The sequence below is a fragment of the Lissotriton helveticus genome, chromosome 10 (genome assembly GCF_964261635.1).
Source record: "Lissotriton helveticus chromosome 10, aLisHel1.1, whole genome shotgun sequence".
Lineage (NCBI taxonomy): Eukaryota > Metazoa > Chordata > Amphibia > Caudata > Salamandridae > Lissotriton > Lissotriton helveticus.
This window is the reverse complement of record NC_136071.1, coordinates 734,196,904-734,211,703: the sequence shown is the minus strand read 5'-3', so window position 1 is coordinate 734,211,703 and position 14,800 is coordinate 734,196,904. Positions and strand designations below refer to the sequence as shown.

The window sequence follows — 14,800 nt, the reverse complement described above, 5'->3', positions numbered from 1 at the left end:
CACTTGAGTCCTGCCATTGCAGTGGGTGGGGATCAGTGAATTTATATTACCTCACCAATCCCACCCCGGCCTTTAAAAAGGTGTAGAAAGTGGAATCTCCATCACCAACTTCCTTTGATCCACTGGCTTCTCTACGGAGCAGATGAACGTTTTTGAACCCATTCTTCAGCTTGAATTAAATTTAATGGTTCCACAGCTTGTAAAGCATTGAGCAGTGGTGCTTGTTTCTGTGTTGTGCTGTCTTTTAAATCCTACAATAACTCACTGGAATTCCAGGTTAGAAGTATGATTTTCGGAAGTGCATCTGCATAAAAAAGGCTCTCAGCTATGCTCTGAGCCAACATACTTGTTTATGACATGGCCTACTTTCTGCCTTCATCAACAGGTCCCTCAAAAAACTGCAAAATCACACATCCTTTTATGCAGTAACTGATGAACCTGTAAATCCTAAATACCCTTAAAACAGCTGACCTCACATTAACTATTGTTGGACTACCGTGAATTTCAAAGTTCTAGAAAATATTGTACCTGTCCAAATTATGCCCAGGTGGGAAATAGCAGCCTCCTAGACACTCCACAATCCTGTTTGTCACATAGCATTCTAAATCAGACCATAAGTCCCAATCTGCTTATTCCGTTTGGCACAATGGCTGTATTTGACACCGTAAATTACAAAAGTCTCCACTACAGCTAACAAACCATGTCTAAATTCCTCTAAGGAGGCTCTCAAATGGTTGGCCTCCTTCCAGGAAGGAAGACATGGAAATCTCTCCTTCCAACCTAGCTCAGTCAATTGCTTGTTCAATATCTCCATCGACCCCCACTGCAATGAAAATGACATACAATTATACCTGGTATTTGGTATATACGTCCATTTTCAGAAGCATCTAAAGTTTACTGGAGGCTTTCAAAATGTAAACAGCCTCAGATGTGACAAACGAAAGGCTAAAATTCTTGCCTAAACCCACAACTCCTCCTCAAGCAAATGAACTGATTAATCCCCGTCCACTTTCTGTGGTAAACAGAACACATCAAATGCAAAAAAAGCTGAATAATCTACAAACTTGTTTGTAAGGATGTATGTGATATTTGACGGCACAAACATAGTACAAATGCATTGACATGCCCCAAATACCTGCACGATGAGATGACCTCCACTTTGCCAAGAGACAACATAATACCCACATCAAGAAGCAGAACCAAAAGCAGCGGTGACAGTAGTTTTGTAGTAGTGGAACTCCCACCTTCTAATAGTCTTCTCTCAATTATCTGCAGTGCTCCGTCTCACAATCTCTTCTCCACAAGCTAAATACATACTTATTCCAGTGTGAGAACAGTCCGCCATTCCAACCCTCATCATCTTCCCATGATTCAACATAAAACTGAAAACATTAAACTGACTATGACTAAAAACTGCTCCATTCTTGTAACCTTCCCAGTAGGCACTCGCCATCTGCAACTGCTGCATAAGTATTATGCATTAGTAAATGCGCTTTGGACAGTACCATTTCATCTATGCAAATGTAACATCTGTCAACTCTCGACTCCAGTCATTTTCCATTTATTGTAACTTTGACCACAAGCACTGGAAGGCAGCTTTCATAACTTTAATAAGAGTCTGGGGGGTTAGCCAGTGTGCCAGTTTATATTACAGTAGTTACTGTATTCTCATGTTCTCCTTGAACCAGTCCCTCTTACCTCACATGTAGCTCCCTGACAGAAGCCAGACCATTCTGAATTATAAATGTTTATTTCACAAGCCTCCATTGAGGATAGGCTTGAATACAGTGCATGTGCTTAAGGCTGTCTTATCTTGTAGGGGAGAGGGATCATTATCTGAGTTGGATGGGGTCTGCCCTTCTGTATGTTTGACACCATTGTGAATTTAGCAAATGTGTGAACTATCCCAAAATATCTTCCATTTATTGTGCAGTTTCTTACATCAAATATTTATGGGGTGACGCAATGTATTCTTGGAATATTGCAAAGAGATGACTCTCTCGTGAAGAATTGTACCTAGAGATAAAACACATTGACTGGACATGGGATCTTAACTATCAATATGTTTTAGTAGTGTTTTGCTTACAGACCACATAGCCAGTATATGTGTGACCCAAGTTATGGAGGGCAGTTGCTGTTCTTAATTATACCTCATGTATAGATTAACTGATATTTGTTAGGTGTGCTCTGTAGAAAAATTCAAGAAACCATGACCGTGTCTACCCGATTTTTTTATTTTGAATACTTGTTTTTCTGTTGGTTTTAAAGCTGATTTCTATTTCGCATGATGCTGGGCCAGATATGTCTTGAATGCTTATTCTGAGAATATTCTGTAGGGGCTACATTACCCACAATATGGAGAACCAACACACGCACACACACACGTGTCACCCTGACCCTCAAACATTTTTTTTAACTGTATTTATATATTCAAGCATAAACCATGATACAGATGCCATGGAGAAAAATAAAAAAGGGCCATGCACCAAACAGTGAGAGCTGTCATTGATATTGCACCATGATACAAATCATTCAACCACAACACCACTACTTCGCTGGCTCCCTTCCCCGTTCCCCCATATTTTATGAGATTACATTTGTGTTCATCTCATCTAGAAGAGCAAAATTGTATGCACAGATCTGTTACCTGTCATGCAGGTTTACTTGAAACAAGTGGATCTGTAGCTTTTTTATTCTTTACTAGCTGCCCGCCCCGACGTTGTCCAGGGATGAAATAGAATGTCTGCAATGGTTGTAATAGGCAAGGCAAATTTATTTCAAAACTTGCCTGTGCGTCTGCTCAGAAGCCCTCGTTCGGTACCTCTGAAGGTGAGCGTGTGCTTTTCTGTTTGTTGTCCCTGCCGCAATATGCGAACGTGTGTGTCCGCTCCAGGCGAAGCGGCAGCCGCGAACGAGTATGTCCGCTGTAGCACCACTTATGCGCACCACATGACGTCAACGGCCAACAATGCCAAATGCAACTCTCGCGTCTAATGCAACTTCCGCTTCTCGCAAGCGGTGGAATCCATGTTTGTTTGTTTTGAGGAATGCCGCGCCCATCGATGTATGCATATGCCCCCCATCGCTCTATGCACACGCCCCCAGCACAACGCTTCTCGCAAGCGGTATCATTCAGCAGGGTTGGGTTTTGACGAATGCCTTGCCCACCGCAAGCTGTATAATTCAGCAGGGTTGGCTTTTGGCAGGGTTGGGTTTTGACGAATGGCGCGCCCATCGCTCTATGCACACGCTCCCAGCACAACGCACACGCCAACAACAGACTACTTTTTCCCAAACTTTATTTTTCCCTTCTGGTGTATAGCCTATGTCCATCTGCTGATACTCTCCTTTCCAACGCTGTATTGGGTGTTCCGGTTGGCTCTGTGGTTCCGGAGCTTACCCGCCTCAAAAGTTTGGGCTCTCTCTTTATAATATTAGTCTGGATAATCGCAAATATATAAATCTTATTTCCTACATTGACTTGTCATTTTAACCTAATCCTTACTTACTTGCATATATTTGTTACTTCTGGATACATGGGATTACAATTGAATATATGTATTTAATGATTACTGCACTGTTATCCTGTATGTATTATCCCTAGAATGTTAGTCTTATGCCTATACTTTTGGCCTACCTACAGAGACCTGGATCTCCCCTTCCCTGGCCAATAATAAATAATAATGCTAATTCTTGTACTTAACCCTTTACATTGCGGATCTTATTCGGAAGATTGGAGGAGTGAGGTGTGCACTAAACACATTATTCTTTCTTCATTGAATATTGCTGATCAGTTTATTTGCTGCCCCACCAATGTAGCTGCTAACTGTTTAACTGTAGTGCTGGTATAGGAGGTATATATGTTAACTTGTTAGCCAATTTTCAACTGTTTCATCAGATCCCTACATTTTTCATATTTTCGCTTCAGTAATAGTTTCAGGTGAGATTTAATTAAAAAGAAATTTGTTTTCTTTATTATCAAAAGTATGTATTGAAAATAGCTTATCTTTCTTTCTCATGTTAATGCCTAGTGCAAAAAAGTGTTGTATTTTTAGTTTGTCTGCTTAAAGTTTTTCTTTGCTTCATCTGTTAGAGAGGGCAAACGCAGTCTCCTCCACCTCCAAGGCCACCATCTCCTAGCTTTGAATTGGGATTGTCAAGCTTCCCTCCGTTACCTGGGGCTGCAGGCATTTTAAAGACGGAAGATATGTTTGAAAGCAGATTGTCCAGTGTTACACTAGGATCTTCAAAAGAGAAGGCAAGTAGCCTCCATTAAACATTTGTTCATTGCTTCATAATGACTGGCTACTTGCTAGAAAAACAGTCGTTTTTGTTATCCAGATACTACTATAAAATATCCTACAAGACAATTTTGCAACTTGGAATCTTTATTTTGTGAACATTTCCCAGAATTTGTGTGAATCACTTTATATTACAATATATAAAAGGCACCAACTAGCATATACTCTTACCACCAATTTCTCTGCTGCAGATGCAGGGACTTCAAATTGCTGGTTTATGTGTGACTAGTCATTCAAGTACATTGGTTATGTTTAGATTTTTTTAAACCTCTAGATAATTATCTCAAGGCCATCGGTACTTGTGTGCTATATTAAGTTCATGCATTGAATTTTGAAGACTGGCCCACACTCCATGTCACTTTGTTATGATTGCAAATGCTGGTATCACAGAAATCCATAGCCAGTTGCAGTATGATTGTCAGACCCTTTTTTTTTTTTTTTTTTTTTAAAACCTTTATTGTACAATGAAGCTCGCAAATACGGGCCTACAACCCACCAGGGCTGGCCACCACATGGTAGAAAACATCATAACTGAAAATAAGTTCTGTACAGGATACGATATCAGGAGCATAGGTAAAACAATAAAAGACATCGAGCAATCAGAAAGAACAGGATAATAGAAGGTTAATTTTCTAATGCGGGGCGGGGTACAGGAGAACAACGGGCCGTGTAGGAAACAACCAGGGAGGAGGGGCCGCGGCAAGCCGCCATCTTAGGAACACAGAATGAAAAGAAGCCATACAAACATCGCTATCCAAAATAGAAACAAATTCGGAATATAAGGAAACGAGAATGGCAATAATCAAACCGCGCCCATCCATCACCGCCCCCACCCAAAGTGAGGAGGCATGATCAAAGGGCCCGCAGTGTAAAAACAATACGAAACGCACCCCGACAGAAATAAAAGGACCCTCATAAAGGAGGAAAAAGGGGGAGAGAGAAAAAGGGATAAAAGAAGGGACTCCCACCAAACCATGCACCCCCAGGAGATAAAACAGGATAATAGAATCCGGCCAGCAACGTATCAAAAATCGATACCGAATAACCCAGCGAGCCACAATCAGACACCCACCGGATTACAAAAGTCACAGAAACTCCCCAGGGGGACACAGGCGGAAACGGAGTCCCGAAAAAGTGAACACACAAGAGCCATAGAACAAAAAAGGGAAAATAAGGGAGGAAAAAGACCCCCCAATGCAGACAGACCCCCCCAGCCCACCCCGAAAGCCCACCCTGCACCCCTGCAGAAGGCTACGGCCAACCCCCCGGCAGCGTGCCTGTCGCCCTAAATAGAACCCGAAATATAGCGGAGCAAAGTGAAGTCGGAATCAAAAGACAAAAATGGGAAGGGAGGGAAGGGAACAGGGGATGGGAGACACACACACACACACATATACGGGGGAGGGCCGGGAGACAGAAGTAAACGTACCCCATCACCCGCCTGAATGAAGAACCAGGTACCCGGGAAGCCAAAAATCATCGGGTAAAGTCCAGGAGCACTAGCCAGTCACACAGAACCATACCGGGACATGTTGACCCTCCAAATCAGTGCAAGACTACCGCACACAGACTCAGGCATACATCAGCCCTGTCCTTGTTTGTCCAAAGTGGAAACTTCCCGATCCAACGAGGACCAGGCCACGAAGAACAGGAGACAGACAGCAGGAAGATCCGACGGCAGTCCAGAAAAGGAACGGGAAATGAGACACGGAAGATCCAGGAAAGTCACTAAGTGGAGCAAACGATGCAGGCACAAGTCCAAGGATATGTCCAGAGAAACCGACCCATCTGGGCCAGAACAGGAGACATCGCCGGGCAGCGGCGGCCGAAAGGAAGCGGGAGAGTCATGAAGGTCCGGCCAAACAAAATCCAGCTCCCGGGCCCGAGAAAAAGGAGAGAGCGCAGGAGGAGGAGGCGCCATTAAGTCCCACACATCCGCAGACGCGGTCGTGACCGGAGCCAATCCCGCCAGGATAATTCCAGCCGCACCCCGCGGCGGCGAAGTCGCAGTCAGCCGTGGGGGCCCCAGAGGCCCGTCGTGAGGAATCACCTCCGAAGCCATAACAGGCGCGGTTGTACAGAGTCGCCAGGAGAGCAAGGCGTCCAGGATCTCATTAAGTGTAGAAAAACCTTTACAGTGTCCGGCGCCCGGGTCATGCGGCGGGCCCCCAGCGCTCGCCCAGGCCCGGCCAGGACACCCGGGGCCGGTCGCCATTTTGAGAGTCCAACAAGGCCGCTCGGTCGACAAACTCCGCTGTGTCCGACCCTTTTCAATGAGGCCATAGGGTCGACAGGGGCTACTGGGTTTTGATTATGGTGGTAGAGGTCATTTGCCACTAGTGTCAAAGGGCCCGTCCTTCTATGGCTCTGCAAACTGGGCCAAGTATAACCCTTCAACACTTTACTCTGGATAGCAAGGGCACGCAGTCACAGGCTCTTCATGGTGATATTGTTTGGTACCTGAGCTTAACAATAAGTCAACCGACACTGTAACTTAAGTGTCTAAGCCAATACTTATCTTTTAGGAAAACAAAAGTACTTATTAATCACATAGCAGTTCCAAGCCCCACAAAGTCCAACTTAGTGTACAGGGCAGTAATCATGGGCACAGTTATCCCCTTATGTCCCTACTCCAGTCAGTTTCCTTTGAGGTAATTCCACCCAGGTGTCTCTTTGATGGTCTCCCTCTCCCGCCAATAGTCAGGTAAAAGCATGAATCTTGTGCAGTTTTAATTTCCCACACAAATCAAATGCACACACAGTTCAGGGTTTCTTTCAGTTTTTATCCGTGGTAGTATGGTGGATATGGAATAATCCTCTCTTGCTTCTCCAGACTGTATCTGATGGCACTGCTGCCCTCCTGCAGTTTGTGGCCAGGGCAAAAGATGGTTCCAGGGCAGCTGGGTAGGTGAGACACAGGCTGAATCTTGGTAAACGTGACAGCCTGCTTAGTGAATACAGTAACCATTGCCGATGCAGCCCTAACCAGCCTGATGAGAAGAGATACTTGAAAAGGTTCCTGCCAGGGACTAGTTAGGAGAAACGAGGGGAACGCACTACAGCGAGGGCCACTGCTAGCATGCTGTCAGGTAGTCGACTCTCTGTGGATGTCCTCAGTCCCTGGAACACACTGAACCTCTCTCCTCCTGGGAAGTGTCACCTCCTGCATGTTCATGCAGACTACTTACCTCTCAACAGATAAGTAGCTTCTCTTGAGGCAGATCCTCATCTCTTCTAGCAGAAAGTGCGTATTTCAGGTACTGAACCTCTCTCCTCCTGGGATGTGTCATCTCCTGCATGTTCATGCAGACTACTTACCTCTCAACAGATAAGTAGCTTCTCTTGAGGCAGATCATCATCTCTTCTAGCAGAACTGGCTGTTTGGCAAACACCTGCCCAGGTCACTCAGCAGAGCTTCGAGTACTCTAAAGAACCCTCTTTTCCCTGGTCATGAAGGACTTTGAACTGAAGCGAAGTGGGGTGGTTTGAGTCCCACTTTTATATGAAACTTCTAGTCTGAGAATATGTATCCACTGTCCTAAACGACAGAACCAGTTTTGGGTGGTTCTCTTTTCAGTTTTCATTCTTAGACTGCTCTCCAGATGCAGACTTTGTTTAGAGTGATGCTTCCATCAGTCATTAGCACTGGGGCTGTCTCCAGACTGGAGAACCCACAACACTGGCACTAGGAAGTGTAGTGTTTCTGCACCCGGCTGTCATAAGCTTCTCTGAAGTGACAACCAGGGATAGAAAAAAGTGGAGGCCTGACATAGAAGCGTCCTCACAACCGAAAGTGTAGTCCCAGACCTCACCTCTTCCATCCACCAAACAGTAGTGTTCAGTAAGAAATAATCGGTCAGCCAGTTCCCAACAAAATTCCTCATGAACCAGCCACAGGAATGGAGGCAATCCACTTCCACAGTCCAGGGAAACTGTCATCATCCACCATCCTGTCATGTTAAGCCAGGGACATAAAAAATGGACCCCACTGCTTTCAATACTCAGGCTCGCCTAAACCCAGAGCTCTACTAGTGCACATGTGTTACATGAACCATTCAAACACACGCATGCAACTTACACGCGGGAACCCAGCGCAGGATTCTGGGCCTATACAGAACTGTAGAACATGACACAAGAGGGCGGCATAGGCTATATTCTCATTAACTAGTCACACTATTATTTTAAAAAACACTTTATGCTGCCAGCACCTCTTCATGCTTTATTTCCACAAGGTTCTATGAGGGCATGCTTAGTGCGCCCCACCCGGTTTTGTTCCTGGACTGCGAATCTTCGAGGGCAGGTATAGTCCTCTGCACACATGCTTAGATTAATCCAACTTTAAGACCAAAATACATTAGGATACCAAATGCACATAATCAGGCATGTAGGGCATTGAATCATATCTGTATACCATTCAGTGGACATTCCAGTTCTAACAGTGATCTTCGGGGCCAGAGGGTCAAGGCAGTGGCCGTGGATGGCTTAAACATGGGAATCTGACTGGTTGTGAAAGTTACTTTGGGGCTTTGTAGAAAGTTTCTCAGCAAAGAAAGCTTTCAGTGCACGTACTGGGAGTGATGTTTTAAAAGATATCTGTTGTCCTAATGATTTGCTTCTCCTCATGTATTGTCTGACTGAAAGCTTTCAGTAAAGAACAAGTTTAATTTGGGGGAGGTGTTATTGGCTGTCGCTGGATGATACATAGCAGTTGGATCCTCATGGTGGGTTACTTCCTGTCAGTATTGAAATAGGAGCAATCTTGAGAACCTTCTCACCAACAGGAGGAGGGTTTGGGAGTCACTTTTAGAGCCCAGTGACTACCTCGGATACATTGTGACACCAAATATCGAACAGTTCTTAATGGTGTATAAAAATACTCCTGACAATAGCTGTTTCACATAAAGCCCGCGGTTGAATGTTTTATCAGTTTTAAAGAAGCTGTCTGTCCACAGCCTGTTTGGTGTGTAGTTAACAGTACACACCACAAATGTCTTAAGTTGAGAATAAGATGACTACTAGCTGTGTTCTGAATTGAAAGTAAGTAGAACTTTAGCTGCCACCATTTTTTGAGTGGTATGTCTTCAGATTGCCTGGCTCTCATATGGCCTTTGTCATGGCCATACTTCTAAGAACGATAAATGTGCCGAAGAAAACAGGATATCTGATAGAGACAACTAGCCGCAGATTACCTACCTTTGAATTTTCCAGACGCCAGACTGCATCTGAAAGAATTTTCTTCTAAGCAATACCTCTGGGTGCCTGTAGGTGGCGTTGGTGTCGTCCGCGTCACCTATATAGGTACCACCCCAGTGCGCTGACGTCTGTAAATTTCGTGACTTTTCACACCAGTCCATCAGGATTCAAGCAAGCCGGGCCGAAGAGGCTGAAATGCCAGAAACCGGTCCCCGGTAGCTTGTCTCCTTTCTGGTGAAGAATTGGCTTGGTAGTTTGGTCTGCCCTGTTCCCATGATGCACTGGGCCAGGGACAGACTAATTTGCATATAGCCAGGTTCTGAGCTGGGATGGGGCAGTGAGATAAATAACGGTGATGGATCAAGCCCTGATCTTTGGACTGGGTAAGAGTGGTCTGCTTAATTCAGACACTCTGTTCATCACCACCCCCTTTTCTGTATCGTTTTCACACCAGGAGCACAGAGCCATGACATGCACAGACATTGGTGTGTTTCTGAACAACTCGGGCCCTGAAAGGGATAAGCCCTGACCCTTGAAACCTGTCTGCAGTGCAGGGAGTAAGGTGGGTCCGTAAGGAATCCACGGCTAGATCATATCTGGGTTTTTTACTAGTCTTACTGGGATGTTGCTAATCAGGACCCCAGTCACTGTGCTTCCTTCCTAAATTTGATATGGTAAGTACTTCGGTACCTCCACAATTGGCTACTGGTGTACCACTATAAGTCCCTAGTATATGGTACTGAGGTACTCGGGGCACCCGTACACCAGGGGTCTCCCATAGACTGCAGCATGTATTATGCCAGCCCATGAGAGACCAACAAACTGTGACTGCAGGCCGGGCATTGCAGCCTGTGTAAGCTGGTGCTAGAACCCCATATGACAGATGAACGTTTTCTTATATCTGAGGTCACAACTCTTAAAAACCTATTAGTCACGCCTAATACAGACCTTTCAATCCTGAAGGCAGGGTGCTGGGTTATAAGTGTGTGGGTGCCCCTGCATGAGCAGAACACCCCTACAAACCCCAGAGTTGATTCTCCAGCTTTTGTAGGTACGGTCCGTAATTTTGATACATATAGTGGCCGTCTGACATCAAGTGATGGCTAACTATATAGTGGCTGCTCCGAACCTTTTCATGTTTGGTATGAAACAGGTTGGAATCATACCCCAACACCGATTCTAGAGTTGGAAGTATGATCCGAGGTACTCCCATTTACATCCTTTCAGGGTCTGACAGCAAGCTAGTGCTGCTGCCGACCACGGACATGATTCTGCCCTGCTGCTGTTGAGCCTAGCTTGAGCAGGGAGAAGGTAGAACAATGGGTTTCCTGCCACTGGGAGGTGTGACCACCTCCCAGACAGGACTTAGTGTATTGGGCGGGGGTGGGGGATGCTTGCCAGTGCCACCAGACTGCTTTGAAGGGCAAATTTGGTGGCCTCCTTGCGTACTCCAATTTGATCCAGCTCAGGGAGCGCTTGGCTCCCACTCTGGCATGAAACTAGACAAAGGATATGAGAGTATCCTCCCCTATGTCCATCCCCTCCTCTGGGAGGGACCCCTGAGTTGTTTCAACCCTTTCCTTAGGGTATCTAAGGGCTTACCTGTGGATGGGTCTTTAGATTCGTCACAGGACAAGACTAAAGCCTGAAACGTCACTCTTCGACCGTCTGGACGCTTGGACCTCGCTGGACTTCACCTGGAATCGAGACTACTGCTCCTGATCTCGCTTTTCTTCAAGTCTTCATCATCATTTGTGTCTGTGCTTCTTCCAGGATCTTCAACAGACCTGTGAGCATCAAGGAGACCTGAAGTAACCTCCTTTGAAGTGAAGGGGTCACTCTCCTGCATCTGCAGGCACCGCAATGAAGCTGACTGATCTGCTGCTTCTAACTTCCCACGGACTTCGAAAGGCTCCACAACACAGGTGGTGGTTCTGCAACTCCCTTGGGCGTGACCTGTCCTCTCTGCAATTTTGATGCCAATATCCTTCGCCGGAACTGCTGGGACCAAACCTCTGAGCACTGCGTTGACTTGCTGTTGCCAAGGCTTGTTGGCGCTGCACTCCAGAGATCATCGGGCCTCAAGAAGCCTCGGGCATCATTTGCTATGGTGGTGCGTGGTGCTGCGGAGACCCTGGACATGCCGCTAGCAATCTAGACTAGCTTTTTGACTCGGTTCCTGCAGCCTGGGGTCTTCAGCTCAGGACCCTTGCTGCCTTTTAATGAGGTCTTAATAGACGTCCTTCTGGGTACCTGGTCCAAGCTCAGCACATCCTGTGAATAGGAAGATTGAGCACCGCCATCGCTCTGTGCTGAGCAGCCCTCTTTTCCTCACCACCCACCCCACAAAGCTTGGTGGTCCAAGCTTTCACTTTCCGTGGTGACTTCTCTTCCGCACCCCCGGAATCCAGGAGACTGGAGGATTTTGGAAATAAATGTTTTTCTTCCGCCAGTCTTGGATTGCGGACGGTGAACACCGCATGTCTTTTGGGCCTTTATTCCCATTCTATATGTGACTCGGTTGCACAGGTGCTGCCCAGGTCTCCGAGGAGGATTGGGCTCTACTCTCCCAAGCAAAATCCAACGGGAGAGTCTCAGCAAAGTTTGCCATCCGATGTAGCTTGGACACGACAGGCTCGCTGGGCAGAGTGATTTCCACAATGGTGGACGCCCGTCACCACTCCTGGCTGAGAAAGTCTGGATTTTCAGGGATGTCCAAGTTAATCTCTGGACATGCCCTTCGATGGCTCTTGTCTCTTCGGAGACCAGGCAGATGCTGCCTTCAGCGTTTCAAGGACTCGCAGGCCACAGCCATGTCCTTGGGCCTCACCTCAGCTTCCTGCCCGGCATCTGCTTTTCGCTTCTTTCGTGGTTATGGAAGGGGCTACCAACTGTGCCAACCCTATTCTGGCCAGATGGCCTGCAAGCTCAGCAACCTCTGTGGGCCGTGGACGCAGTTCACCCTGATTCCGCAGGTCGGGAAGCCAGAAGTCGAGCCAAGCCGCAATCCCCTCCTGCAGCTCAAAACCTTCCTAGTGCAATCCTCCAGGATCATTTACAGCCAGTTAGTGACAGAGTACGCCATCATCTCCACTACTGGCAGGACATCACGTCGGACAGGTGGGTGTTGCAAATAGTCCGAAGGGGATACTTCTTTCCCTTCGAGACTACTCCTCCATTCATGCCTCCAGTTCACGATCGGCTGATGGAGGATCACCTTGCACTGCTAGAGAGGGTTCCCAGGTTAGAAGTAGGCTACCATTTTTATTACTGCTATTTCCTGGACCCAAAGAAGGGCAGAAGCCTTCGTCCCATCTTAGATCTCAGAGCTCTCAACTACTTCCTCAAAAAAGAGAAGTTCAAGATGCTCACCCTAGCTCAGGTGCTGTCTGCCATGGATCCAGGAGACTGGATGGTAGCATGTAGTAACGAAGTCCGTGGCCAGGATGTAGTTTAAAGTAGATTTATTAATTTGCAGATACAAGTTGTAGAAGCAGCCCCACCAGAAGCAGTCAGCCTGCTGCTCAGCCCATACTTCAACTGTCACTCGGGTATCCAGGCACCCAAACATTCCATTCATGTCCATCACACAAACATTCCATGCATTACATTAACACTTTCTGAGCAGCTAAGGAGAAAGTAACAAGATAAATATAATACAGGTTACTATATAGCGTTGGACTTGCAGGACGCCTATTTTAATAACCCCGTCCTGCCTGCCCTTCGTCGCTACCTGCGGTTTACGGTGGTCCACAAGCACTTTCAATTTGTCGAACTTCCCTTCGGTCTCACCAGTGCCCCTCGGGGGTTCACGAAGGTGATGGCAGTGGTTGCAGCCCATCTGCAGAGATCAGGGGTTTCAGTCTTTCCCTGTCTAGACAACTGGTTGTTGAAGACGGGCTTGCCCTAGTCATAGCCCATCTTCAGACTACAGCGAACCTCCTGCATTCGCTGGGGGTTCCCTATTAACGTGCTGAAGTCACACCTGACCCCTCAGACGCTCTCTTTCATTGGAGCTGTTCTGGACACAGTGCAGTTTCGGGCTTGTCCTCCCGAACCGTGAGTCCAGGATATTCAGGCTATGATACCGATGTTTCAGCCTCTAGCCTGGATTTCGGTGAGAATGACTGAGGCTGTTGGGCCTCATGGCCTCTTGCATCCTGCTAGTGAACCATGCACTGTGGCACATGCGGGCTCTGCAGTGGGACCTAAAGTTCCAATGGGCACAGTATCGAAGGAATCTCACCAACCTGGTTCAGATTTCGATGGGTACTGCAAAAGACCTGCAGTGGTGGCTACCAGACCGCGATTGGATCAAGGGCCGACCCACCCAGATCTCGCAGTGGCGTCCCTTCTGGGATGATACGGCAATCTGGGGGAGGTGGACGTCAGAGGCTCCGCTCCATATAAACCTGTTAGAGCTTAGAGCGATCAGACTGGCACTAAACGTCTTCTTGCTGTCCATCAAGGGGAGGCTAGTTCAAGTGTTCACCGACAACACGAGCGGCAGGTGGTACTGCAACAAGCAAGGCAGAGTGGGGTTGTGAACCCTGTGTCAAGAGGCCCTGTGTCTCTGAACTTGTCTGGAACAGGGCATTTCCCTGGTGGTTCAACACCTGGCCGGTTCTCTGAACACCAGGGCGGACAAGCTCAGCCGAAAGTATCTTGCGGATCACGAGTGGTTTCTCCATCCGGAGGTGGCGCAAGGTCTCTTTCTGCGGTGGGGAGAGCCTTGGTTACATCTGTTCGCCTCAGAAGAGATCGCACAATGTCAGCAGTTCTGCATGTTGGAGTTTTCAAGGCAGCTCTTGCTTGGCGACGCTTTTCATTGCGAGTGGAGCACAGGCCTCCTATACTCCTTTCCGCCTATACCACTTCTGCCCAGAGTGCTCAACAGGATAAGGAGCGACCGGGCACAAGTCATTCTTGTGGCTCTGGACGGGGCACAAAGGTTTGGTATTCCTAGGTTCTAGACATGAGCATCGATCCTCCAATCAGTTTGCCCCTTTGGGAGGAACTTCTGGGCAGCAACAGGGGAGGGTTCTCCATCCGAACCTGTCCTCTCTCTGCCCCCATGCGTGGAGATTGAGCATCGACAGTTGACAGCCTTTGACCTTCCTCCCGAAGTCTGCGAAGTTTTTCTGGCAGCCAAGCATCCCTCTACAAAATCGGTCTACGCCTGTCGATGGAACACATTTTGTAAATATTGTAAAGAAAAGTCTATTGATCCCTTGTCTGCCTCTCTGGCGAATATTCTCCTGTTTATTTTTCTTTGTACCACCAGGGCTGTGCCTTGGACACTTTCA

At 47.1% G+C, this 14,800-nt stretch overlaps 1 protein-coding gene across 4 annotated transcripts in view; it reads left to right on the top strand.

Moving 5' to 3' along the window:
• LARP4B (La ribonucleoprotein 4B) overlaps nucleotides 1–14,800 on the top strand; it is a 639,242-nt gene that overhangs the window by 460,949 nt on the left and 163,493 nt on the right. For all 4 annotated transcript variants that reach the window (XM_078663295.1, XM_078663296.1, XM_078663294.1 and 1 more), the window contains one exon: nucleotides 4,094–4,258. In XM_078663295.1, coding sequence (XP_078519421.1) covers nucleotides 4,094–4,258 — 165 coding nt within the window. The remainder of the gene's footprint in view (nucleotides 1–4,093; nucleotides 4,259–14,800) is intronic.